The 27,155-nt window shown below is 41.8% G+C and overlaps 4 protein-coding genes across 6 annotated transcripts; all 4 read right to left on the bottom strand.

Annotated features, from left to right (window-relative positions):
* Positions 1 to 276: 276 nt before the first annotated feature.
* Positions 277 to 2,567, bottom strand: LOC5516772 (prefoldin subunit 5). The gene is made up of 6 exons (XM_001636763.3): positions 2,433 to 2,567; positions 2,263 to 2,365; positions 2,034 to 2,065; positions 1,628 to 1,702; positions 1,283 to 1,388; positions 277 to 844 (listed from the first exon to the last, which is right to left on the bottom strand). The coding sequence occupies exons 1-6, from the start codon at positions 2,511 to 2,513 to the stop codon at positions 768 to 770; spliced, it is 474 nt and encodes a 157-aa protein (XP_001636813.2). The 5' UTR covers positions 2,514 to 2,567; the 3' UTR covers positions 277 to 767.
* Positions 2,568 to 4,021: 1,454 nt separating this feature from the next.
* LOC116620867 lies at positions 4,022 to 5,514 on the bottom strand. The gene is made up of 3 exons (XM_048720651.1): positions 4,994 to 5,514; positions 4,716 to 4,852; positions 4,022 to 4,460 (listed from the first exon to the last, which is right to left on the bottom strand). The coding sequence occupies exons 1-3, from the start codon at positions 5,251 to 5,253 to the stop codon at positions 4,159 to 4,161; spliced, it is 699 nt and encodes a 232-aa protein (XP_048576608.1). The 5' UTR covers positions 5,254 to 5,514; the 3' UTR covers positions 4,022 to 4,158.
* Positions 5,515 to 10,040: 4,526 nt separating this feature from the next.
* LOC125558972 lies at positions 10,041 to 11,448 on the bottom strand. Its single transcript, XM_048720606.1, has 2 exons — positions 11,045 to 11,448; positions 10,041 to 10,738 (listed from the first exon to the last, which is right to left on the bottom strand). Exons 1-2 carry the CDS (start codon positions 11,271 to 11,273, stop codon positions 10,041 to 10,043), a joined length of 927 nt encoding a protein of 308 aa, XP_048576563.1. The 5' UTR covers positions 11,274 to 11,448.
* Positions 11,449 to 12,948: 1,500 nt separating this feature from the next.
* Positions 12,949 to 27,127, bottom strand: LOC5516815 (helicase POLQ-like). Of its 3 annotated transcripts, none has more exons than XM_048724076.1 (18): positions 26,210 to 27,127; positions 25,636 to 25,814; positions 25,296 to 25,424; positions 24,896 to 24,967; positions 24,640 to 24,715; positions 24,035 to 24,132; positions 23,627 to 23,743; positions 22,736 to 23,037; positions 21,571 to 21,807; positions 20,503 to 20,644; positions 19,981 to 20,085; positions 19,180 to 19,378; positions 17,953 to 18,110; positions 16,392 to 16,490; positions 15,286 to 15,462; positions 14,576 to 14,689; positions 14,090 to 14,224; positions 12,949 to 13,499 (listed from the first exon to the last, which is right to left on the bottom strand). In XM_048724076.1, exons 1-18 carry the CDS (start codon positions 26,898 to 26,900, stop codon positions 13,425 to 13,427), a joined length of 3,105 nt encoding a protein of 1,034 aa, XP_048580033.1. In that variant the 5' UTR covers positions 26,901 to 27,127; the 3' UTR covers positions 12,949 to 13,424. The 3 variants fall into 3 exon arrangements, with proteins under 3 accessions (XP_048580033.1, XP_048580035.1, XP_048580034.1); XM_048724078.1 differs by having other exon boundaries at positions 26,256 to 26,378; XM_048724077.1 differs by lacking the exon at positions 12,949 to 13,499 and having other exon boundaries at positions 14,124 to 14,224; positions 15,282 to 15,462.
* Positions 27,128 to 27,155: the final 28 nt, after the last annotated feature.

The following is a 27,155-nucleotide window of genomic DNA, read 5'->3' as shown; positions in this document are numbered from 1 at the left end:
CATAACGATTTATAATCTATAAGTTGCGATACTATGCTACAAGGTTCGTAATCGTTATACGTCAAATGCTTGGACATATTTTGTGGTACAAATTGTCACGTATGACGTGACACAAGGGGAAAGTTTTTGACCATAAGCTTATCGATTTGCATCGTAAATTCATTGATTTTATGTGACCATAAACTTTTCTTGACTTTTCTTTCTGAATTTTCAACCAATCTCTTTTAATGAATACACAATTCCCAGTATTAAAAAAAGAAGAATGAAACATTTAAGTGACGAAAAAAAACTTTTTTTATTCCAATATATATTGCTAAAAAAAGCTGTTACATGCTAACCAAATCCTAAAACATAAAAAAGCATCCTTTATCATAACTGAAATTATGTTACATCAAATGGAAATTTTGCTAGAAAATGTGAAGACAAACAATAAATAAAATATAGTTTAGCAAAAGAAGTTGACAAAAAAATTTGGTTTACTTGGAATACACTATTTATGAAACAGTGTTACAGCTGATTTAGACAGTGCGATTTAGTTGCATGCAACTTGGCTGAAACACCTCTTCCAGGCCTACACACTACAACACTTGACTATGATGTTGTGGTGTAGATCAGGGCTAAGACATTTGGAAGGCAGGTCATATATGACTAAATCGTGCTGTCTGAATCAGCCTTTAAAGGCTCTCGAATGTACCAGGGTATTACCAGCACTTGAAATCGTGGCAACAGATATTTGTGATATTATATTCTAAATAGTATCTTCTTTCCTATGTGGATGCAGAGACAGCATTGCGGCCTTGCTGAAGCTGTGCCTGGACTTTTACATTAAAAATCTCAACAACAGCTAGAAGAAAAAAAACACATGCAATATCAGCACAAAAATATATAAATAAATATAAATTGGCAATTCTTTGCAATCTGTGTCTTAAAAAAAGATTAAAAAAGGGGAATAACAAAAGCTAGAATCTACTCAACAAAAAAAAAAAGATGGGGAGGTGTATACAGTATCCCTCCTCTGCCCCTTGACTATTTCTTATTGAAGAACCATCAAATACATTTCTTGTACGCTGATTACTGCACACAACCGCATACCCTGTTGGCAAATCCTGATGATGAAGTTGTTTAACCACATTAAACACACAAATATGAAACACATTAAACACACAAATATGAAACACATTTATCACATAAATATAAAAAAAATTATACAATAACAGTATCAGACACATTTAGCACACATATAAAACCCATTTGACACATTTTAACAAATTGCATTACAGACCTTGTCTCATTTTGTGCTTCTCAATCAGAATTGGTTGAAGCTTTTCTATTTGTTTTGTCACATAATCTATTTTCCCTTGGAAATAATAAGCTGCATCATTAAGATTCTGAAATAAAACATACACACTATCATAAGACAGTATAGTCTTGAAGATAATATTCTCTTTTGAAAAGGTCAAAGCCACTACAGCAACTGCTATTATCTTATTTTTAACTCACATGCCTTTGTATCACACGATAAAAAGATTGGCAAAGGAAGTATCACAGGAAGACATTAGAGCACATGAATATAGCCCTTTTCCATAGTGTCGTACATGTGCATGTGACGTTTAACACTATTGTTTACCTTCTCAGCAAAGTAGCCAGTACCAATATCGACCAACACAGTATCTACATTCTCTAAAGTTCCCGGAACATACATCTTATTATTTGTCAAGGGAAATGTACAGTAATCTAAATCTGCTGAATACCATGATATTATTCATGGCATTGAAACACACAGCGTAAAAATCAAATTGCAATTCAGAAGATGATTTAATTCTCTCCAAAACTCTCCCAATATTCATATCAAAATTCAGATGATATATTTTTGTTCGATTTCAACAAAACCTCACTGAGCCAAAAAAAAACTTTTTAGCAGAAAAATACAAATTTCATGCCTTTTTTCAAGTTGATGGCCGAAACTCATTACTAAAGCTATATTATAAAACACCATTTAAAAATATGTTATTCAGTTAGGTTGCAAAGGATACGGAAGCACTCAAAGGTACCAGTATCTGTTTACCTGCAATAACACAAACCATAGCAATGCTTCAGAGCATTAAAATTCTGTTTGTTACTTACAGTAAGTCACAAGACTTTGACAGACGTCAATTACACAACTTGACAAGATGTGAATTTTAGGCGGTTTTGGCAAAACTATATAGATTTGGTGTACAATCATAATATGCACATAATATAATAGTTTAACTAAAGGTTTACCTGGACCTTTACTGGTAAGCTTTTCGACATTTTCCTTCGAATCCACAAATTTCTGTTGAGCCAGCTTCAGTTGTGTCATTGAGTCACTCAGAACCTTGACTTCCTACGAAAACGAGTGAACAAACTTAGATTGGTTTAGAGTAATAGTTGCTTTTCTTTTTCGTGAATACCTCTTCGACTTGGTTCCGCAAAGCCTCGAGGTGCGGCAAAGAAAGTTGGCTGATCTCTATAGTTTGCTGTTCGGTCGCCATGTTGAATTTTCAAGGCGCGGCTACGTATTCAACCACAGGTAGCCCGATTGCTGAGTGCGTTATACGTCTCAATCTTATAAACGACCAAAGCGGTCGGAAAAAACTAATAAAACAAATACCCGAATTTGATCGCCATTTTTTAACAAAAAGAGTGCAGGTTTCACCGTTTTGTTGGGAGGTCATGCTACTCACCGACACTTGAGCCTTTAAAACGTTGGTATTATATTGCGTATGGTCGTATTTTTTTTTTAATGTCACGGATTTTAAATACACAAGATAAAGCATCGGGTTATTAGTACCATGCTATTCACATCAATATCAATAAAACAAATCACTCACTGCTATGTGGGTCTCCTCTCATGTTTACAGCGTCTACACAAAAAAATATTCGTCACCATGTATTACACTCATTTTATAAAAAAAAAAAAAAAAAAATTATAAGAACGTCCAGGCTAAGATTTTACCAAATTTTAAGAACATGCCGAGGCTCAGATAGCAGCAAAATATTGCTTTTTAGTCTTATGTCAGGAGCGTACACAGGGGGGTGCGCACCCCAATCCCCCCCCTTGGCGGACAGAAAAGGGTTATTTCTTTTCAATGAATCTTCAAATACTATGCTTTTTCCATTTGATACCTATGACTGCGCCCCCCCTCCCCCCCCCCCCCCCACCGCAACCACCTCAGCCATAATCCTGGGTACGCGCCGGCTGTTCTTATATTTGGAGCATTTTAAGGCTGAAAATGTTTTTAATGATGTTCTTAAATTTTATTGCTCCTAAAATATAGTACCCAATGAATTATTATGAGGAGAATCCCACAAATGATCAATGGCAATATAATATTTATGGTTGATATTAATAAACACAATTTAACACTGCTTTTTAGCATACCAGCCAAAACTGAAAATAAGACGTTCTTATAAAAAATGAATGTCTATTCTTTATGGAATTGCAGTCAGAATCGATAATATCAAATTCACAAAATAAGGTTTGTGCTCTTCACAATCTACTTGCGAGTACAAGGGTTGGTACTGTGTCCTCATATAGTCCACGCGTCCACGATATCTGATTATACGTGCCATCAGTCCTATGGTAAAATATTATTTCAGTCTGTTTTTTTTTCTCTTTTGCACTCATTCTGATGAAAACATTCCATTGTTGCAAGACATTCGTTCTATCATCAAAAATAAAAAAGTTTAGAGGGCTATTCGGAGGGAAAAAGGCGAAATGATGTACACAAATATATGTAATGTCAGGCCCGTACCCAGGGGGGGTGCGAACGCACCTCCCCACAACGGCCTTAGGTCCACTTTCGGTTCTCAATAGACGTGCTATTTGTAGACAAAGATATAAATCATAAGCTAGATAACTCTGGGATGTAGTCAAATCCGACAATAAACGTCCCGTGGAGATACTGCAAAGGCATAAAAAAATACCTTTTTGTTTTTTCGGGTGTGGTCAGATTTTTATCAGAGAACTCACTCTCCCCCCCCCCCCCCCCCCCTGCACCCCGGAAAAATTAGGTCCACTTTTTCGGATTTCGCACCCCCCCAAGAAAAATCCTGGGTACGGGCCTGAATGGGTAAGAGCAAATTACATGGTCCAAACTGTAAATTGGTTTTCAAAAACCCCTGAAGCGAGTATCGTCATGCTCGAAGATCCAGCGAACTTAGCAGGCGCTCCCAAAGGTCACCCCTGCGAAAGAGCTCGTAGTGTCGTTTTATCGAGGTCCCAATGTACTTGCATTTCTCAAAATTCAACTTGATAACAGTTCTGATAAACTCGAAGTAATCTACATAGTCAGCTAGCACAATGTTTAAGTTACATCTTTTTCCTACTCTTTTGATCCATTCTGTTGCTGCTTGCGTAGCGGGACGTCCGAGTGTCCATTCTAGAGTTCCGCCCGTCAGTGTGTGATACGCTATGTGCATCGCCGATGGCGTCAGAACTGCTTACGCCACACGAAAAGTGTCATCATCAACCTTTCGATCATTGACTTCTTCGAGATACGTTATCAGCTCAATTCTATTCGCGTGTGACCATTCTGTAAGGCCAGATATTTTTTCTGGAGTCCTCAAGGAGTGGCCCGGCTATAATTATCACGTTTTTCTTAGCCTTTCAAAGCTCCTACAGGCTTAAACGCGCCCCTTTTTTACCATGACGCACTAAAGTGTCACCAAAATTTGTTTTCACTAAGTCTTGCAAGCGTTTTTGACATAGTTTGTCTTCCCATAGGGAGTTAACACAAGGATGACAACCTCTTTGGGTCGCGCCGAGGTGAAATCCTTTATATCCTTCAGAAGCTCACGAATTGTTCGCTCATACAATCCATGCACAATCCTAAAGGTTTGATCCTTTGTATGAAAAACTACCCTTGCATCAAGGTACCTTATCCCATGCCTCAGTTGCTGCGTGACGTTCCAGCGCTGTGTTATGGACCAGTTATAGATGGTTGGTTTAGATTTCAAACTCAATTAAAACCTCAGTGTTTGATAATCCATGAATGACGGTGCGATTTCGCGCCTGCTCGATAGGGTATACGTGAAAGAGTTGTGTGATCCTGGTATGGCTAAGGACTGCAGAGGGAGAGAGTGTTGGTCTTGCGGAAGCTGTTCCATCCATCCAGTGACACACCCTCGGAGTCTCGGCGTAAGGTCAAGACTTCTTCTTTGTCGTCCTTGTTTGAGGTTAACATCAATAAAATCGTAAGTGTTATCAATTGAAACGCACACAGTAAACATATTTTCACCACAAAGACACGTCGGGACATCGTAAACATTGTTTATATTGATTCTTTGCCATTCCAAGCGTCTAGCAAAAACATATCCACACCTGTTTGATCTTAGAATGACAGAATAGCGTTATACCACTGATTCTGCGAAATGGACCAAAGAGCGGCGGCTGAACAAAGATAGGCAAATGAGCCGGGGAAACGGAAGACATTCATCTAACTTAAGGATTATTATGTTGGAATAGACAATAGAGAATTACGCATTGTTATCAAGACAAAGCGACAACAAACACGTTTGTCTAAATCAAACATTTTCAAGGCTACATTTTTTATAAAAAAAGACATCGTTTTGTCATTATGTTGTATTAACTTTGAAACAAATTGATTAACACTTGCCGAAAAAGAATTACTAAGGCAACTACGTTGAGCTTGAAAAAATGTCCCACCTCATCATGGGCGATGTAATCTTTATAATGATTATAATAACCTTTAAAGCAAATGCCTCGTTACAAAACCGCAGATCTTTCTGGACTACTTATGCACAGTTGATAGACCCTCTCATGAGACGCAACACGGATAACAGGCCCGTACCCAGGGGGGTGGGGGTACAGGGTGTGCGTTTGCATCCCCCCCCCCCCCCCCCCCCCACATTGGTCCAAAGTCCACTTTCAGCTCGAAGCTCACAATAGACGTGCTGTTTGTAGACAAAACTATAAAGCATAAGGGAATTTGAAAAAAAAGGCATTCTAGATCACTCTTGTATGTAATAACAGGTAAGTTAAACTTTTTTTGTAGCCAAAATCCGATAACAAAAGTCCCGGGGATGTTCAGATTTTTATCTGAAAACACACCCCCTCCCCCCCTCCCAAGGTCCACTTTCTCCTAAACATGGTGTTAATAAGGGCATTTTGGACTCTACTTCCTACAGCAAGAACATTTGTCATTGATTTCAAATATATTGAGGATGGAACTGACTTAATAATTGTTATACCAGCTAATCTTCTAACATAGGGACGGACTATTGGAAATTTGACGGGGAGCCTCAGTATCATAAAAAAACGAGCTGAGTCAGAATGTTATAGGGGAAAGCAAGAAGAAGCACATGCACACTCACGAAAAAATATCCTGCAGAAATTCACTTACGAAAAAAATTCCGACACAACCAGAAACTGCACTCACCATCCCCACCTCCCTCCCCCATCAAATTTCCCTTACTGCACGTGCATTCTGGTGACTTTTAAAGTAGTAGCTGAGACATCAAGGGCGTAGCCAGGATTTTTAACAGGAGGGGGCTAAAAGGGCATTTTCAAGGCATTGTCTTCTGTGTTTTAGATAACGTCTCAGTAATACATTTAATATAATTTTGGCTGCTAGAAGGGGGGGCCCAGGCCCCCTTGGCCACTCCCCTGCCTACGCCCCTAGACACGGAGACAGCTGTTTGTTTTATTGTGAACACATATACAGGAATCTAGGACGGATCCATGATATTCAATGGACCACTACTACCCTGTCTACATCTAGGCGGCGTCCCGCTTGGTCTATCCCTAGTGCGCGTGTCTAGCGATCCCCGATGGGTCTATCCCTTGTGCGTGTGTCTAGGGATCCCTGATGGGTCTATCCCTAGTGCGTGTGTCTAGTGGTCCCCAATGGGTCTATCCCTAGTGCGTGTGTCTAGTGGTCCCCGATGGGTCTATCCCTAGTGCGTGTTTCTAGTAATCCCCGATGGGTCTATCCCTAGTGCGTGTGTCTAGTGGTCCCCCATGGGTCTATCCCTAGTGCGTGTGTCTAGTAATCCCCGATGGGTCTATCCCTAGTGCGTGTGTCTAGGGATCCCCGATGAGTATAGACTCAGGGATCCCTAGACACACGCACTAGGGATAGACCCATCGGGGACCACTTGACACCCTAGTGCGTGTGTCCAGGGATCCCCGATGGGTCTATCCCTAGTGCGTGTGTCTAGTGGTCCCCGTGGGTCTATCCCTAGTGCGTGTGTCTAGGGATCCCCGATGGATCTATCCCTAGTGCGTGTGTCTAGGGATCCCCGATGGGTCTATCCCTAGTGTGTGTGTCTAGTGGTCCCCGATGGCTCTATCCCTAGTGCGTGTGTCTAGTGTTCCCCGATGGGTCTATCCCTAGTGCGTGTGTCATCCCCGATGGGTCTATCCCTAGTGCGTGTGTCTAGGGATCCCCGATGGATCTATCCCTAGTGCGTGTGTCTAGGGATCCCCGATGGGTCTATCCCTAGTGTGTGTGTCTAGTGGTCCCCGATGGGTCTATCCCTAGTGCGTGTGTCTAGTGTTCCCCGATGGGTCTATCCCTAGTGCGTGTGTCATCCCCGATGGGTCTATCCCTAGTGCGTGTGTCTAGGGATCCCCGATGGATCTATCCCTAGTGCGTGTGTCTAGGGATCCCCGATGGGTCTATCCCTAGTGTGTGTGTCTAGTGGCCCCCGATGGGTCTATCCCTAGTGCGTGTGTCTAGGGGTCCCCGATGGGTCTATCCCTAGTTCGTGTGTCTAGGGATCCGAGATGGGTCTATCCCTAGTGCGTGTGTCTAGTGGTCCCCGATGGGTCTATCCCTAGTGCGTGTGTCTAGAGATCCCCGATGGGTCTAACCCTAGTGCGTGTGTCTAGTGGTCCCCGATGGGTCTATCCCTAGTGCTTGTTTCTAGTGATCCCCGATGGGTCTATCCCTAGTGCGTGTGTCTAGGGATCCCCGATGGGTCTATTCCTAGTGCGTGTGTCTAGGGATCCCCGATGGGTCTATCCCTAGTGCGTGTGTCTAGGGATCCCCGATGGGTCTATTCCTAGTGCGTGTGTCTAGTGGTCCCCGATGGGTCTACCCCTAGTCCGTGTGTCTAGTGGTCCCCGATGGGTCTATCCCTAGTGTGTGTGTCTAGTGGTCCCCGATGGGTCTATCCCTAGTGCGTGTGTCTAGGGGTCCCCGATGGGTCTATCCCTAGTGCGTGTGTCTAGGGATCCCTGATGGGTCTATCCCTAGTGCGTGTGTCTAGTGGTCCCTGATGGGTCTATCCCTAGTGCGTGTGTCATCCCTGATGGGTCTATCCCTAGTGGGTGTGTCTAGGGATCCCCGATGGGTCTATCCCTAGTGCGTGTGTCTAGTGGTCCCCGATGGGTCTATCCCTAGTGCGTGTGTCTAGTGGTCCCCGATGGGTCTATCCCTAGTGCGTGTGTCTAGGGATCCCCGATGGGTCTATCCCTAGTGCGTGATTCTAGTGGTCCCCGTGGGTCTATCCCTAGTGCGTGTGTCTAGGGATCCCTGATGGGTCTATCCCTAGTGCGTGTGTCTAGTAGTCCCCGATGGGTCTATCCCTAGTGCGTGTGTCATCCCCGATGGGTCTATCCCTTGTGGGTGTTTCTAGGGATCCCCGATGGGTCTATCCCTAGTGCGTGTGTCTAGTGGTCCCCGATGGGTCTATCCCTAGTGCGTGTGTCTAGTGTTCCCCGATGGGTCTATCCCTAGTGCGTGTGTCTAGGGATCCCCGGTGGGTCTATCCCTAGTGCGTGTGTCTAGGGATCCCCGATGGGTCTATCCCTAGTGCGTGTGTCTAGTGTTCCCCGATGGGTCTATCCCTAGTGCGTGTGTCTAGGGATCCCCGATGGGTCTATCCCTAGTGCGTGTGTCTAGTGGTCCCCGATGGGTCTATCCCTAGTGCGTGTGTCCAGGGATCCCCGATGGGTCTATCCCTAGTGCGTGTGTCTAGTGGTCCCCGATGGGTCTATCTCTAGTGCGTGTGTCTAGGGATCCCCGATGGGTCTATCCCTAGTGCGTGTGTCTAGTGGTCTCCGATGGGTCTATCCCTAGTGCGTGTGTCTAGGGATCCCCGATGGGTCTATCCCTAGTGCGTGTGTCTAGTGGTCTCCGATGGGTCTATCCCTAGTGCCTGTGTCTAGTGGTCCCCGTGGGTCTATCTCTAGTGCGTGTGTCTAGGGATCCCCGATGGGTCTATCCCTAGTGCGTGTGTCTAGTGGTCCCCAATGGGTCTATCCCTAGTGCGTGTGTCTAGGGATCCCCGATGGGTCAATCCCTAGTGCGTGTGTCTAGGGATCCCCGATGGGTCTATCCCTAGTGCGTGTGTCTAGGAATCCCCGATGGGTCTATCCCTAGTGCGTGTGTCTAGGGATCCCCGATGGGTCTATCCCTAGTGCGTGTGTCTAGTGGTCCCCGATGGGTCTATCCCTAGTGCGTGTGTCTAGGGATCCCCGATGGGTCTATCCCTAGTGCGTGTGTCTAGGGATCCCTGATGGGTCTATCCCTAGTGCGTGTGTCCAGGGATCCCCGATGGGTCTATCCCTAGTGCGTGTGTCCAGGGATCCCCGATGGGTCTATCCCTAGTGCGTGTGTCCAGGGATCCCCGATGAGTCCTCGAAATGTAGAAGAATAGTGTTAGTCGATAGAGGTGTATATGGTGTTGGTATGATATTAAAAACATTTTTCCCATTTTTTTAAAACTATTTTGAAATTTTAAATATTATATAATGATAAAAGATGATCTATGTTGTGAAATTATGGTGTTAAAATAATGATGTTCATGGTGGAATTTAAGATTTGGACATATATGCTATTCATAGTAAATATGAAATTTTTAATTGGATACACAAATAATATAATAATTACCTTGAAGTGGTAAAAGAAGTAACTGGAAGATAGTGGTTTGTTTGTGTCTAGGGATCCCCGCTAAATCTATCCTTAGTGCGGGTGTCTAGGGATCCCCGCTGGGTCTATCCCTAGTGCGTGTGTCTAGGGATCCCCGCTGGATCCCCGCTGGGTCTTTCCCTAGGCACACGCACTTTTTATTTGGTCAACCTGTTTGTTGTCGGGCATGAAATCAAAAAACATTAAACATGCCATTTTACCGGCAAAATAATAGTGCCAGTTTTCAAATGTTACACTACCAAGTCGCACATAACCAGGGAACGTAGCCAGAGTCTGACGGGGCAAGCATGATTTAGAAGTGCTAAGGTTATCTGCTTGTATAAAGGCGTGTCCCGACTGGTTGTATGATGCAATGACAAACCTCCAGCCGCCTCCGAAGGTAGGATCTCCGAGATACAAAGTACAGAAAGATTGAGAAGCGCTATTCACTAAATCAAATTGTAATCGACCAAAAAGGTACCAGATTCTAACAGCCATTTCATCTTGGTTGTAAGAGTATGTTCCATTGTCGGTATCTTGACGGATAAAATTCACTAAAGGGGCGTTATCTACAATATTCACATATGAGCCACCGGATAAATAGAGCCAAAAGGCAATGGTGATAGACTCGTTAAATTGCTTCCATCTTCCCGTTTTGAGAAGCGCGAGGTAGCTGCTCTGCGAGTGATGAAATTCCATTGCTCCTTCTGCAGTTCCCCTTGGTCCCGGGGCGTAAGTGATGCCAATGGCCACGTAGCTAGATTGGTTGCCATGGTGGCTTAGATCACGTCCGCGGTAGGTGACATTCAAAGGATAGAAAGCTTGCGCTGTGTCGAGTACTGAAAAATAATAGTTATTTTAGTCAGCTAAACTCTATTCGCTAGAAACATACGCTTTTGTGTCACAGCGGATTGGTGAGAGTACTGTAGAAATGCAACTGTATATCATCAACGCGATTCCTTCAATACTTGTTTTAGTTCCATAATATGAGCTCGAATATGAGAATATCTCTATCACATATTGTTTCTACAAACCTCATCCCCCCACCCTCCCATGCCCATAACCGTATACCCCCAATCCCTCCCATGCTCCTACCCGTCCCCCCTTTTTTTGCTGGTTTTTAAACAAGACAATTCTTTTTTTACCTTTTGTTGCTTGAGATTCCTTGACTTGAGTCCCTCCATTACTGTTTGTGCCATTCTTCATTTCAGTCGTGCTATTCGTCATTTCAGTTGTGCCATTCTTTATTTTAGTCGTGCCATTCTTTATTTCAGTCGTGCCCATCTTCATTTCAGTCGTGCTATTCCTTATTTCAGTCGTGTTATTCGTCATCTCAGTCGTGCTATTCGTCATTTGGATCGTGATATTCGTCATTTCGTTGATGTTATGGGTCTTTTCAGTCCTGTTGCACGATTTTTCGGTTGTGCCATTCGTTTTCTCGATAGTGCCATATTTTTCATCGACCTTCAGAGAAAATAAAATAACAGGTAACAAACATATGACTATTTAAGAAGAAGTTAATAGTTACGATTATAGCTTAACATTAAGAGAATATGTCATTCTCTTAACCTGGTAGCCATAAATAGCTTTATAGGGTAGGGGTTACAGACGCGGCTTGAAACCTAGCTATATATAACACCGGTTTCAAAGTCAGGTGTTAGTACGTCAAGGATGCCCTGCATGTCTTCATTCTGACCATTGAGGTGACATCGTTCAGCGCTTTTATTCGTAAAAAATCAGATTTTTCCCTTGATAATCCTATCTAGACCGTGATTGCATAGATTTTTGAAAAGACGATCCATTGTTTTAGTATAATATACACAAATTTAGCCAGATTTAGGATTGATATAATTTGTTAACGTTTTCGGAGCCAGCATCCTATTCAGACGGCGATACAACAAAATGCGATGTTGTTTATAGTAAGGAGACATGGTGTTGTGAACACAAAGTAACCACCGATGTTTTGGAGGTGTAGCTATAAATGTTTACGAATCGTTTGTGGATGAAGGGACGAACCCCCCCCCCCCCCCCCCCCTTCCTTAAAATCCTGGATATGGGCCTGTTCACAACTAATTCTGGTGGTGACAGGGCGGGGTCGTGAAATGACTACATTTCTGGATTATAAAATTATAATTTTTAAACCCACATAATGTACAACTTACCGTAAAGTTGGAGGGTCGAATTTGATTAAATATCGCATTATTCTCAAAGCGCAAAAGCCCAGTCTCCTGGCAGCGAGAAGAAAGTCCTTGAGATTTAAGCTCGCATTCTTGTTTGTCTCTGCGATAGTTGTACGAAACACAGTGAGGATTGGCTTGACAGGCAAGGAGGCAATCGTACCACTCAATAGAAGGCAGGAACCACGAGGCCTTAGCAGAACTTACTAGGACCTTGTCTCGTACAGTAAACTCGTAAAAACTGCTCGCCTTTGCTAGAAAGGCAGAAACGAAGATGACTGAAATGGGGTTAAGATTCATAGCAAGAGTGCAAGGAAGAAAAAGTTATCTGACAGGTTTCCTCAAAATGATTAGAGGTTAGATTAGATGGTTAGTACGTCAAGTATGAGCTGTATAGCTTCATTCTGTCTTGCAGATCCGCGCCTGTCTAACTTCCCGTTTTTTTCTTGATTAAAAATTTAAACGACCCATTCGTGTGACAGGATGTTTTGGGGCTGCACAACAAATTGCCGCTGTCTATTATTGGACTCATATTTTCAGTAAAATATTTATGGTTTGGTTAATCATTCGATGTGGAGTCTATTATACTGATATCCGGGGACGGGGGCGTTTAAAGATATATATAATAAAAAAAGTTAGATTAATAAAGAGGCAGGAAACGACTCATGTATAGGGAAGAACTTCTAAAACCTTAGCTTGGTAAGGCCATAAGAAGAGTAATCAAAAATCCAAATCCTTTTTACCTCCATATCCACCGATAAACTACCCTTCCCTTCCCACTATTTCGCCGCCTATGTAGTCAAACAAAGGTCTTTTTAATTATACTAGCTTTACTACTTCACCCCGCGGAGTTCAATATTACTGCGACGAAATCTTAACGCGGTTTTTATCTATTTTTAAAAATCAATTAATTAACGACTTCCAACCATTAATCCATCCTTTGAGTTAATTCCTCTGGCCTTAGCGAGAGTATTTTTCGAATTCTAAGCCACGACTATAAGAAAATGCTAGATTCTTAAAAAGGGAGTGTATTTCGGTGAACTTCAAAAGGGGATGATATATTTCTTTATATTTTCTTATTCTTATTCCTTTTGTAATATTTCATATTATTAGATTACAGGTTAATAACCTTTGGTATTTTGAAAAAATAAATATATATATGAATATGTATATATACAAATATTACACAGCGAGTCTTCGAGGATAACATAAAAAGGAGAAAAATGGGTCCATACACGAGAATGCCATTTTCTATAAGGCTGTAAGACGCCTTCACACCGACTGGCGTGACACTATTTTGCAGCTGACTGGCGTGACACTACTGTCTCTCATCATTTTAAGTATTGAATTATAATTTTGCAGGACCATTGACCAAGTCTTCAGCTTCTTCCCGCAGGGCGTCTGCTTTCTCGTTGAGTAGCATCTGCAAAATAAGGATATGATCAGCTTTTAAGATTAGCCTTTTAAATCATAAACTGGGTCCATTGCAGGGCATGTTGGGTTTATTGCATTGCATGGTTAGATTTGTTGCACTGCATGATGGGTTTGTTGCATTGCATGATGGGCTTGTTGCATTGCATGATGGGTTTGTTGCATTGCATGATGGGTTTGTTGCATTGCATGATGGGTTTGTTGCATTGCATGGTGGGTTTGTTGCATTGTATGATGGGTTTGTTGCATTGCATGGTGGGTTTGTTGCATTGCATGATGGGTTTGTTGCATTGCATGATGGGTTTGTTGCATTGCATGATGGGTTTGTTGCATTGCATGGTGGGTTTGTTGCATTGCATGGTGGGTTTGTTGCATTGTATGATGGGTTTATTGCATTGCATGAGGGTATAGCATGTCGGGCTCGCTACATTGTTTATTGTTGTTGGGTTCGATGCGTTGCCTGCCGTTTCCATTGGATCGCATCTCCTTGTTAAATTCAATCCATTTTTGCCACAAAAAAAATCACCAAGCTCATTTCTCAAGAAGCAACGCTTCCATAAACCCCAAAAATAATTTACTCACCTTAGCGGCGGACACGATCTGCTGTGCATGCTTTTTGGGAAGGTGTTCTATCTGCTGCACAAGAACTGCGGGCTCAGCCCAGGCCAGGTCACTAAGGTTTCGGTATCTTGCCTTATATAGTTGCCGGGCCCTAGCCTTCAACAAATCAGATGCAAATAATTAATCATCATTAGCGCGGCCTCAAAGGAAATATCAATCTACATGGCAATGGAAGACATGGAGCAATGACACTCCATGTGTCATAATTAAGAACGTCGAATTACCGCTTAATGGCTGTTATCAAAATTTGAAAATACATTGGTCTCTTTGCACGGAAACTTTAAAATAACCACCCATGAATGAAGTCGTATACTTAATCGAGAATATTGTATTGAAAATATATTAGTTACTGAGTTGAGTTAGCCGATGGAGATGGATGCTTTGTGTGGTTCAGTATTGTGCGGTAGCATAACATGGCGGCGTGACTAGGCTCGGGAGTGCACGCACCTGCTTGACGCCAGCCACCTCCATCAGCGGGATCAGTTCAAGGTGGGTGGTGTACGATAGCTTTCTGACCATGGCTTCCAGTAGCAATTTGATCGTCCAAAACTCTTCTAACTCCTTCAGACAATACAACACAATATATTAGTGTCAAGGCGACCGAGAGCCAACCGGACACACGTCACATGCAAGAGAGGCCAAACACGTGAGGCATTGTTGGGGAAACATTGCTGGCGGAATTGTGAAATTCCGCCAGCAATTAGCCAAGTACGCAAACATTCCCAACACATGGCCAACATGTTCTGCGTTCTGCTTGATTCATTTCAGTCTCAAATCTTTTTCTAGATGGGAAAATAGACGACGCTATAACTGGGAGTGTACCTGGGCTACCTGTGGTCAAATCTAATAATAGCCAATCTGTGAAAAGAGTCACTCAGGCTAGGTCTGAACACGAGCACAGCAATGTTGTTATAGAACTATCATTTGAAAAAGAAGTAAACGTTGCCGGCTTTAGAACTAGTATATAGGGTACACCTATTTCAAAGAAATTTACATTCGGAGAATCCATAGCCCGCATGGTTTTTGAAAACCAGGATTCAGCCATTTAGACGTTACCCATGAGCCATTGCGTGTTACGACACCTGGATTCTCGGGTGCAACCATATTTGAAATAGGTGTATATTGTTCCTTAATGTAGATTATAAAAACTCACTCGCCTCGGTAAATCGCACGAGACAGGAGGCGTACGATGCGGCAGATGTGAGCAAGTTCTGGACGAAGCCGCGCGAGACCTGGAACACACTTGACACGTGCCACATGGACGAGCCTTGCATCAACTTGTAGAGCATCAAGGATAGGTAGAACCTATGGACCACTTCCTCGCCCACCGGACACTGACACGGAGAACACATACGAGCTTTAGATTTGACGACCAAAAAGCGACGATAACTTTAAGACTAAGACAGCACGATTAAGTCGTATGCGACTAACCCGCGACACCTCTACACCTCGAGTCCGTGAGTGTTAATCGACCTACGACTCTGGTACAATGTTCGACCACGAAAGTCGTAGTGTTGTAATTCAGGGCTAAGACATGTCGTAGGCAGGTCGCATTGAGACCAAATCGTGCTGTCTAAATCGGCTGCAACCTCGCAAACAAACTTTGAACTCACAGTTGAAACTCAAAGTTGAACTCAAAGTCAATAATTCCGCTTAGGGCTACTAGAAGGTTTCGCACTATCTTTTGTTTGTCGTAAAAACCTCTAAGGGGCGCCCGCGAAAACCTCTGGATTCGTCTATGGCTAAAAAAACGTTATAAAGCTATACATTCAGGATACTCGCGCCTTATAGTGAGCAAGACGTTTTAAACTGAGTAAATTTGCCACCAGATACCTTAATCCATTGAAATTTTTTCAAGTTTAATTTGTACTCGAGTGAGTACCGTGAGCCGTTAGGATCTGTTGTTAAAGAGCCCTAGTAAGCCAAACCTGTTAAACACTTTCAGACAAATAAGCAGTTTCCTATGTAGTCGTTCTGACTTCTGTCACGCAATACGCCTGAGCTCAGTTAGTGAGCTGAGCTCAGTTAGTGAGAAATAATAACATCAAACCAAAGTCTTATACTCAATTTACAAAGTTCAATACGAAATATCCTAACCAACCGATGGGAGTAGATGCTTTCTTACATTTTGAATCTCGCTAGGGCATAATGGCGGGTGACGGAGATCAAACGCTTTCTCGATGGAGCGCGAAAAAAAAAAAAAAACGCGTGAGACATTTTGGATCGCCCTCAAAGCGCGCTTGGTCTCCGAGCATATCCTAACCTTGGTCAACCTCCGTCCATACGCCCGGCCTAACAGGTACAGGTCTGTCACGCCAATATGGCCGGCAGCTTTCTGCTCTTCGGGACCAAGAGTTGCAACCTGTAAAATGCAAGAATCACTCTTATGAACAATCAAGAAATTCTAATTGGGCACAAGGAAAACAAACCTATTGAATTATCCTAGGTTATGAAAGAGAAGTTGACTCAAACACGGAAGGTTATACCTAATGCAGGTGCGTTGAGACGCGCGCATCCCACGCGACAGCCAAAAACTCCTCAGCCTCAACGCGCCTAAAATACACTTCGAACAAAACGCAAGGATGTTCGTATCCCTTTTTAAAACACTCCATCACGCTTTTCTTCTAGTGTAACAATCTTAGCCGCAAACAGGCGTGAGCATGAAATAATAATATGAAGCCTGAGTGTAAGGTTATGTTTCCGCTCCCTTTTTCCATTGCCTGATACTCAGCCTAAGATTATGGAACACATGCAGAAAGGCCATTTTTTGAAAATTGAGGATTAATTAAATTCTGTAATAACGACTTGTGTGACATATTTTTGCACTGCACTCTACTTGCCTGACACGTTTTTGCCGTGTACCCGACTTGCGTGACACGTTTTTGCCGTGTACCCGACTTGCGTGACACGTTTTTGCCGTGTACCCGACTTGCGTGACACGTTTTTGCCGTGTACCCGGCTTGCGTGACACGTTTTTGCCGTGTACCCGACTTGCGTGACACGTTTTTGCCGTGTACCCGACTTTCGTGACACGTTTTTGCCGTGTTCCCGACTTGCGTGACACGTTTTTGCCGTGTACCCGACTTGCCTGACACGTTTTTGCCGTGTACCCGACTTTCGTGACACGTTTTTGCCGTGTTCCCGACTTGCGTGACACTTTTTTGCCGTGTACCCGACTTGCGTGACACGTTTTTGCCGTGTACCCGACTTCCGTGACACATTTTTGCCGTGTACCCGACTTGCCTGACACGTTTTTGCCGTGTACCCGACTTTCGTGACACGTTTTTGCCGTGTTCCCGACTTGCGTGACACGTTTTTGCCGTAACCCGACTTGCGTGACACGTTTTTGCAATGCACCCGACTTGCGTGACACGTTTTTGCAACTAGTCCATTAGAATTCTGATGGATCATAGTCAATCGCACAATAACGTCGGGCAAATTGTTTTTCCAAAGTATGAAATGAAACAAATGAATTTATGAATTAGTCAATTTAAGAAGAGCTTACTACCCTCCTTGCAGTTGTCGAGTCGAATGTATATCTCTAGACTCACTATGCTGTCGTCAGACGACTCATGTCTGACCACGGAACACAGTGTTTGTTGGTTATTGTTGGTCATTGGGCAGGAAAACCGGAAAAAAAGGCGAAAACTAGCAGATTCTATTAAACGTCTAGCAAGTGGGAGAGGAGCAGCTTCGGAATACCCGTCTACAAAGAGTTCACAATGGAGCTTCACATCTTGAATTCTATAGAACGAGCCAGTGAATACAAGGAAAGTGCAAAAAAGTGGTTTTCTGATGTTTTTTTATGTTGTTACTCAGCTCACCTCTCTTTGGTAGGCCATCCAGTCCGGCTGGATGGTGCCGCCCTGATCTAAGGGCGTGGTTAGGTAAAGAAGGTGAAGTTCGTTGGTGAGAACCATGGCCCCCATAGCACGCTTGATCTCGCTGTACACACTCGGGGTGTCGTCGATGTCAAGACTTCCTGCAACCGAGATACAAACATCTGTTAAATGAAGTACTGCTAATAATGATAAAACTACTAATGGAAGACGTACAATTCAGTGTGCGTTAATCCTCGCGAATTCGAGCATTCAGGGGCATTAATTGTGTCCTAATTTGGGCCAGTGCGACCGGCCCTTTGCAGTGCCCATATACTCAAACAGGGACTGATTACCCCTGTCCCGAAAAATTATTTTACCAATTGAGGAACGTTTGGCCAATTTTTTTTTAAACAAATTTCACACGGTGTAGAATCACCCTCGTAGGAAGCACGCCCTAGAGGGTGGTATTGTTAATCCACAAAAGAGTTACCTTTGTAAGTAGCAAGCCCTAGAGTGTGGTATTGCTAATCCACAATAGTCACCTTTGTAAGTAGCAAGCCCTAGAGGGTGGTATTGCTAATCCAAAATAGGCACCTTTGTAAGTAGCAAGCCCTAGAGGGTGGTATTGTTAATCCACAATAGTCACCTTTGTAAGTAGCAAGCCCTAGAGGGTGGTATTGTTAATCCACAAAAGAGTTACCTTTGTAAGTAGCAAGCCCTAGAGGGTGGTATTGCTAATCCACAATAGTCACCTTTGTAAGTAGCATGCCCTAGAGGGTAGTATTGTTAATCCACAAAAGAGTTACCTTTATAAGTAGCAAGCCCTAGAGGGTGGTATTGCTAATTCAAAATAGAGTCACCTTTGTAAGTAGCACGCCCTAGAGGGTGGTATTGCTAATCCACAATAGTCACCTTTGTAAGTAGCACGCCCTAGAGGGTGGTATTGTTAATCCAAAATAGAGTCACCTTTGTAAGTAGCATGCCTTAGAGGGTGGTATTGTTAATTCACAATAGAGTCACCTTTGTAAGTAGCACGCCCTAGAGGGTGGTATTGTTGATCCACAATAGTCACCTTTGTAAGTAGCACGCCCTAGAGGGTGGTATTGTTAATCCACAATAGAGTTACCTTTGTAAGTAGCATGCCCTAGAGGGTGGTATTGCTAATCCACAATAGTCACCTTTGTAAGTAGCAAGCCCTAGAGGGTGGTATTGCTAATCCACAATAGTCACCTTTGTAAGTAGCACGCCCTAGAGGGGTGATCTCTATCTGGTGATCTTCGCCGTCATCCACCGCTTTCACGTGTCCTAGAGAGACCAGTGTGCGGAGTGCCTCAGTGGCATGCTGGTCTGCGTCAAATGAGTCCCCTAGTTGTATTGCCATCAGTGTGCGGCTCAGAAAAGACACCAGCTCACTCTTGGTTTGACAAATCTAGGTGCAAAGATAAGATGTAGACATTCCGCTACCGTGCGATTTTTCATCATGTGCTTGTTTAGTAGATAAAGTTTATTCTAAAAGGGCATTTCTGATCATTAGTATGAAGTCAACTGGCACCAATAAATAATGATTACCCGTAATTACGCTATCCACAGAGTTTATAGTTGATGCTGGTAAAGACCATGAAAATGATGATGATGACGACGACGACGATGACGACTATGATGATGATGATGACGACAACGACGACGACCATGACGACTATTATGGTGATGATGATAATGAACACGATTATAATGATGATGATGATGACGACTATGATGATGATGACGATGAACACGATTATAATGATGATGATGATGACAACTATGATGATGATGACGATGACGACTATGATGGTGATAATGATGATGAACACGATTATAATGATGATGACGATGACGACTATGATAATGATGACGAGGATGATAACGATGATGATGACGATGATAATAAGGATTACCATGACGACGATGATAAAAGATAACAATAACAAAAATAACCTCTTGGTTCTGCATTTACTCCCCACTCTATTATTGATTTTAATGAACACATACCTTGAGTCCTAGAAGTGTGAGGAAGAGAGTGCGAAGACCTTTGTATTCTTGGTACGGTAAACTACTTTGACAACTATCAAACTCACCGCTAAACAAGGGTGCGACCTATGAATAAGGCAAGAGAAAGACTTTTGTTCCGCAGATTAACCCGTTAAAGTGGGCAAAAGCTTTCGCAAATGAGGCGCGAACGTTCAGTAGTATGTGTTTACAATGATTTATGTTCACATCTTCAAAGTCGTCATTAGTACGACTTATAAGAAATAAACACTTCTACAAGACCCAAGTGATAACAGCTAGCACAATACCCTGCGGGTTAGAACTAGCAAATCAAAGAAGGCCAATCAACCAACCCTTTGTTATTGTTAACAATTTGAAATACAACGATTTAATTCGAGAACACATTAAAAATAATATATGAATGAAATGTCATACTTTATTGACGATATATGATTTAAAATATTAGGTTACTCGCTTGAATTAGCCGATGGAAATGGATGCTTTGTTTGGAAGCATAAATCACACCTTGTGTTTGTCCGTGGTTTTGATGATAAGAATACTCTCCCCTGTGGAGTCGATACCTGCTCTACCCGCCCGCCCAATCATCTGTTTGTACTGACTTTTTCTAATGATGTTGCGACCAATATACGGTGCACGGAGGATGACCCTAGAAAATTGTCAACACATGGGAACAAGAAACTACAGTACATACAAATTGCAAAATGGTGAAGATTTTACTAAAGTTATAGCCTGCTTGCAAGCGGTACTCGGTGTTATCATCGCAGAAAACCCTCTCCGTTTGGTGATCGTTCCTGGGGGCAAACGCTAGAACGGACACAGGGCAAGATGGCGCCTGATCACCGAACCGAGAGGGTTTTCCGCAATAATAACACCGAGTACAGCCTGCAAAAAGGCTATTAAAGTTACAATTGGCGCAACATTTTGCAGACAAATTGACTTAGCAAATAGATAACACCTCATACACATTGGAAAACTATATTAACTTGACAATTAATTGGAGTACCTTTTTGCAGGCAACTTGACTTGAATATATAACATACACAGTACATACACATTGCAAAGTGGTTTAAACTTTACTATCAATTTGTGCACACCTTTTTGCAGGCAAATTTATATAGATAACTACAGAACATACACATTGCAAAGTGGTATTATATATGCCTCCTCCACAGGCATCTCGAATGTTTTTTTAATCTCAGTATTTTAATGAATTGGGGTTTCTGTGGCGAGTTGACCCGGAAACGGAAGCTGGGAGAGGGGAAGGGGAGAAAGAAAAATCAAAATCCCTCTTTTCACTAGCCCAGCCCCCCACTCTTTCTTGGATACGCCACAGGAAGCCCGACATCGAAAAAAAAACCTTTTTCCACTCGAGACGCCTGCGAAGGAGGCTTTACTAATTATGAGCACACACCTTTTTGCCCTCAAACTAAAATAGATAACTACAGTACATACACATTTTAAAGTGGAATGAACTTAACTATTAATTGGTGCATCTTTTTTGCAGGCAACTTTACCTAACTGCAGTACATTCACAACACAAAGTGGAATGAACTTCACTATCAATCAGCACACCTTTTTGCAGGCAAATTGACGCCAGCAGCAAGAGTGGATGTACACGTCAGGGCACACAGCACTCCCTGGCTGTACGCATCTTCGATCAGCTTTCTCTCGTCCATGGTGAGACCACTATGGTGGTATGCAATCCCGTATGGTACAGACTTCTTAAGGACTGGGCACAAGCCATTAGCCTGATGGTGCAATGCTTGAAGAAGCTCCATACGCTCACCTATTTTTACCTGAGTCATTTCCCTGCAATGCAATGTGGTTATAAGTGATCACATTTATCATCAAAGTGAGTGTTTGTTACCAGGGGCAACAGCAAGGTTTTAAAGGGGGAAAAGTTTTTCCATAGCTGTCAACCTCGCTTCAAGAAAAATTTTGAGAAAATACAGTGAGTGTATCAGAAGTACCAATCCAAAGATAGCTAATGCAGGAGAATACAGTAAATGTATGGATATTTTCAAGAAAATTAGGCTTGAGAAAAGGTTCAAAATCTTGAGACACCCGCCTAATGCGGGAGAGTTGACAACTATGTCAACTGCAAAGCATCAGTCTGTTCACCATTTTGTCATACTAACAAAGCACCAAGATTAAGAAAGCATCAATTTCCGTTGGCTGATTTGGGGAAGCTGTTTTCAATTGAATTAAGCAAGCAAAGCATATGATTTTATTTTTACCTGGTCATAACTGTCTTCCGATACTGGAAGCCCCCCCCCCCCCCTGACTTTTCTTAGTGTTCATGAACATGCATTTTTTTTACGTGTACCAAATAGTGTTACAAGTGCGACATGTATAAATCGATTGCTTGATAAAAGACAATGTCAAACCTCATGTAGGAACTTCCCTCCCCCAATCCCTCACACTATTCTCAGAGATGCACAATACATGGTGCACCTTTTTTGACAGACTTATGTCCCATAGGGGCAAAGAAGACCAGCTAAGAAAATAAGCAAACAACAAACTTTTTCATTTCAAAACATATCCAATCTTCAGTTCTTTTTCGTTCTGCTTCTAAAAAAGGATGCTAAGATGGCTGTGTTTACAGCACTTCGAAAAACAACCTCTTTTGATTTTTTTTTTCGGCCTCTCTCTACCATGTCTCTACTAAGCTCCACACTCAGTGTGTGGGGGAACGGGGGTGACCCCTAAATAGCATTTGCAACAGTGATGAACATACCGTGGAAGGAACTCGACCATTAGCTTGGCAACATTCTCACAGTTCTTCTTTGTAGCGCAAAAAATAAGACAGGAATGCTGAGGAATCACTTCAAGTACAAGTGGGACCAGGTGATCAGGATCTTTGATATGCCTTTGGTCCTTTCCAGGATCTTTTATTTGTCTTTGGTCCTTTCCAGGGTCTTTTATTTGTCTTTGGTCCTTTCCAGGGTCTTTTATTTGTCTTTGGTCCTTTCCAGGGTCTTTTATTAGTCTTTGGTCCTTTCCAGGATCTTTTATTTGTCTTTGGTCCTTTCCAATGGTCTATGAAAAATGTCATTGTCATTAATGTCATAGTATGTAGTATGTTAAGGGATGGGGTGGGGTCTTTGATGTGCCTTTGAATGCTCCTGCACAATAAAGAGCATCCATTTTCATCAGCTAGTTCAAGAGAGTAACTAAATGACACTTTTAATGAAATACAGTACTCTGGTTATATAGCACCAGACTTTAATTTGGGGTTTTCTTGCCATGTAATAGACCATAGTATTTTAAACTGTAAATAATAAGAAAAGAGAGGCTGGTCAGCATATGACATAGACATCTGACATCTGCCAGGATTATGTAAGAAAGGGGGTGGGGTAGGCTATAATCTTTAGCCTTAGCAAACATATTTTTATGAAAAAAGAATTTTACTTATCAATCTTGTTCAATTATGGATGGATTATTAAATTGTAACAAATTATCATAAATAAACCTTCGTCAAGTTAACTATTCTTCCCTAATTATAAAATATTACTACACTCATATGCCAATAAAGCTTTGCGTTAGCTACACCAGTAGATAAACCATTTTTGAAACAAACCATGTAAAATTAAATCATATTGTGTGCTCTTTTTTTTAAAGCACTCACTGGGCTGTGGCTAATATGCCTCACTTGCACATATATCTCATCTGCTTCAGACTTGCTGCTGCTGCAAGGTACTTTGTAGACAATGTTGTCCACTTTCACATATTCCTGCAACTCAACCTACAGCATGCAACAGAATCTATTAGGGTGATGGTTTATAACAAGTGATTGTACCAAGGACTCCTCTAAAGCATGCCATGCTCTAAAACATGCCCATTTTAAACAATAATTAGATGAGGTTTTATGGATATCCCAAATTATAATCAGTGTCAACTCAAGTGGAATCAGGAGAGTTTGCTTGCATCAAGTACCAAGAAAATTGCTTGCTTGCATGGAAAACACAGAGTGACTTTGGAAAAGTCTGCCATGGACCATTCAGCCAATATTATGATCACACCATGGTCAACTTACTGGTCGAAAGTCATTAGAGTACACCTCAGCCATCAGAAACTTCTGCAGATCGCCAATGTTGCTAAGAGTAGCACTCATCCCTACTATCTGGATGTGGTCTGGGAAAGAAAAAGGTGAATGCTTTAACCTGGAGATTTTTTAACAATACCATAACAGCAGAACAGCTTTCTAGAAACTTGGTGGCATTGTACTGTAAATCATATTTTGTCCCAACCAAGCTAGAAAACTGTTTGATTATAAAAAAATAATAAAGGAAAAAAATTATAATAATAAAAGAAATTATTGAACAATAAGAAAAATTAGTTCAGCCCATTATAAAGAACTCAGTGCTAATGTCAATCAAACAGTGTTTTGTCCATCTCTATGCTATGCTGTAGAAAGAGAAGTGTAAGATTATCTAAAAAAAGCAGGAAAATATATGAAAATAGGAGATTATTTGATATAAATATTACTTTTCCTCGCTAAGCTACCGTACGTATGCTTCAGTATGGTAAGACAGAAAAGAAAGAAATATGGAAAATTGAAGATTATTAAAAAATACAAACATCAGTTCAGGTTTGTCCCTCTATTCTACAGAAAGCAAAGTGTCTTAAAAATGATCTCACTTGTTGAAAAGAGAGTTTTCGCAAGGCACATTTCAAGGGTTGCACCCCTTCCACCTCCTTCGCCTAGCATATGCAGCTACAAGAAATAAGAAACAATGGATCATTGAATAACAAAAACACAATTTGTTAGGCTTGTTGTCCATCCATTGCTATGCCCAATGAGAGATCAGATTGTGGGCTCACAGATATGAGCTGGAAATCAAGCCTAGAAAGTATGACTTGAGAAGATACTGTAAGGTTTGAGCTAAACTCTTACCTCATCAACAACAATCAGACCTAGATCATCCATTCTTTTCTCTTCAATCAGACTGTTCACTAGACTGTTAGCCTGTAAGACAAAAAAAAACTAATGTAGCAATTATTCAACTCTTTCTTGTAAAAATAGCCACTTAGTATACATACATAATTTTCAGTGAGAGTAAGTTCAAACATGGAACTGTAGGCTTAATCCTGAGGCAAATACAGTGGAGTTTCAGCTTGTGTAAGTATGGCTTCACAGATTCTTTGGAGATATTATTTAATGACATAAAAAAAATCAAACTAGATCCAAAATAAAATTTGTGGCAACACCATCCCTGTAGTGAAACCCAGTAACTTGAATTTAACTTATTTAGGCTGATGTCAAGTTCCCTAGAGAGAGTGGGTTAAATCCTTACTTTCTCTATTGTTGCAATATACAAGGCCCTCTTTGTCCGCCTTTTCCTGGGAGGAAACTTGCCCTTACTCCCTGCATATTCTTCAACCACAAACCCTAGTTCTACAGCAAACTGAGTGATAGTCTTCACCTGAAAGTTTAGGTAGGAAAGAAACATGCCTTTACTTTGAAGAAAAAAATGCATTATTTGATTCGTGTCAACATTATCATTTTCGCCTGGATCCAGCCATCCACACTAACATGGATTCATACCTCAGAAAACACAAAAGGTACGGTGTGACGTCATTTTTATGATATGCACATGCTAAAAGCAGCAGATGCACCTGTGATGAAAAAGGTACCTTTTCCTGTACAATAGAGACAAACGGAAGCACCAGCATTACATCCTTGTGATGCACAAGTAGCTCCTTCATCATCAGAATCTCTGCAACCAAAGTTTTCCCACCACTAGTCGGTAATGAGTAGATCAGATTCCTCTTCTCTTGGATAGCAGGTAATTTAAGACATGCATCTTGCCACTCTAGAGGATAGAGCAAAATGGAAAAATACATATAATATTTATTCATCAATCTTAGAATGACCCAACATCACCACCACAAATATATACTGCACACACTTCCTATTTGTACATCAACTCTGTCTAGTAGCCATCTTTTAGGTAACCAGCCTTAAATACCCTGAAGGGGGGGGGGGTGGTACGAAAGATATTATTTTCGCAAGACTATTTAAAGTATTTAAAAAAGAATTTCAGTGCCTCTCCTTTAGTAACAGCCCCCTTGATTTCAGTATTACTCATTAAAAAAATGAATCAGAATTCCCCCTCCCCCCACCCCCTGTTAAAAAGCCTGTTCTTTTGGGCCAGAGACAGATTAAGTGTATCATTTTAGTTCGGTGAAGAAATTGAGATTTGCATACCATATAGGTTTTGAATACCACGATGAGCAAGAAAGAGATCTTTGACCTTGATAGGGAGACCATAAAATGCACTCTCTAGTTTGGGATGCTCTTCAGCTGTTATTTGTTGAACTTGATCTTTCTCAGGGGCCCCTGGCACTGTACTGGGGATGGCATCTGTAATATCAGTGTCATTAAACCCTTCTCCTTTTTCCTCTGATGAAGTCTTTTGATTTGTAGGAGCTGAATGTTGGCCTGAACTTGCAACAGCATCGCTTAAATCAAAATCAGCAAAAACTTGGTCGTCTTGACCCCAAAGATCGGAAATAGAGTGCAAAACTGAAGTATGGTGTGAAGACGTTGTATTGAATGCTAGCGTCGTGAGCTCCTTGTTTTCAAGATTAGATTCTTTTTTCATTAATTTACTAATTGGTTTACCAGCAATTGGTGTACTCGTTAAAGAAGCAAAGGCATCGATTTTCCCTTCAGCAATATTATTGTCTCCTTTAAGCTTACTAACATTCTCGATAATAACAGAGTTTCTTTTCTTGCGTTTTTTGTGTGGAGTTTTGGATTTTCGTTTGACTCTTAAAGAGCCATGTTGCATTCGACAAGGCTGTTCGCTCTCTGATGAATCCTCTGTCTTCTCTCCAGCATTTTGTCCAGGCTTCCTGAAACACAACTTCCTAGTTGTCCGGGTTTTGACATCCATGTTTTCCGAGCATCACTTTTTTTGAACACAATCTAATCTTCCCCAGAATAATATAAAAATTTTTCATTCGAAACCACTCAGCAATATATTAAGATTCTTCAGCTTTAGGAAAACAATCATGTAGGACGTTCGACTATAATTTTGAGCGGTAAAAAAACACTATCAACAATTATCTACAAAAGTAGGACAAACAGCCACTAAACACAGCACCCCCCCAAAAATACCCAGGCCACAAGAAACCCACAAGCACAGGAA

The sequence above is a fragment of the Nematostella vectensis genome, chromosome 2, assembly GCF_932526225.1.
Source record: "Nematostella vectensis chromosome 2, jaNemVect1.1, whole genome shotgun sequence".
Taxonomy (NCBI): Eukaryota; Metazoa; Cnidaria; class Anthozoa; order Actiniaria; family Edwardsiidae; genus Nematostella; species Nematostella vectensis.
Note: the sequence above shows the minus strand (reverse complement) of the source record. Positions and strands in the feature narration are given on the sequence as shown.

What these genes read in the sequence shown, in the direction of transcription:
- LOC5516772 (XM_001636763.3), bottom strand. Translation starts at nt 2,513, where the DNA reads ATGGCGACCGAACAGCAAACTATAGAGATCAGCCAACTTTCTTTGCCG. An exon ending in GCTTACCAGTAAAGGTCCAG is followed by an intron (nt 2,066 to 2,262) that starts GTAAACCTTTAG and finishes GTGTTATTGCAG; the next exon opens with GTAAACAGATACTGGTACCT. An exon ending in GAAGCACAAAATGAGACAAG is followed by an intron (nt 845 to 1,282) that starts GTCTGTAATGCA and finishes TTTTTCTTCTAG; the next exon opens with CTGTTGTTGAGATTTTTAAT.
- LOC116620867 (XM_048720651.1), bottom strand. Translation starts at nt 5,253, where the DNA reads ATGTTTACTGTGTGCGTTTCAATTGATAACACTTACGATTTTATTGAT. An exon ending in ATGGATTATCAAACACTGAG is followed by an intron (nt 4,853 to 4,993) that starts GTTTTAATTGAG and finishes TCAAACCTTTAG; the next exon opens with GATTGTGCATGGATTGTATG. An exon ending in AAACTATGTCAAAAACGCTT is followed by an intron (nt 4,461 to 4,715) that starts GCAAGACTTAGT and finishes TGGCGTAAGCAG; the next exon opens with TTCTGACGCCATCGGCGATG.
- LOC125558972 (XM_048720606.1), bottom strand. Translation starts at nt 11,273, where the DNA reads ATGACGAATATCACGATCCAAATGACGAATAGCACGACTGAGATGACG. An exon ending in GGAATCTCAAGCAACAAAAG is followed by an intron (nt 10,739 to 11,044) that starts GTAAAAAAAGAA and finishes ATTATTTTTCAG; the next exon opens with TACTCGACACAGCGCAAGCT.
- LOC5516815 (XM_048724076.1), bottom strand. Translation starts at nt 26,900, where the DNA reads ATGGATGTCAAAACCCGGACAACTAGGAAGTTGTGTTTCAGGAAGCCT. An exon ending in GAAAACTCTCTTTTCAACAA is followed by an intron (nt 24,133 to 24,639) that starts GTGAGATCATTT and finishes TTTCTTTCCCAG; the next exon opens with ACCACATCCAGATAGTAGGG. An exon ending in AAACCACGGACAAACACAAG is followed by an intron (nt 20,086 to 20,502) that starts GTGTGATTTATG and finishes CCTTATTCATAG; the next exon opens with GTCGCACCCTTGTTTAGCGG.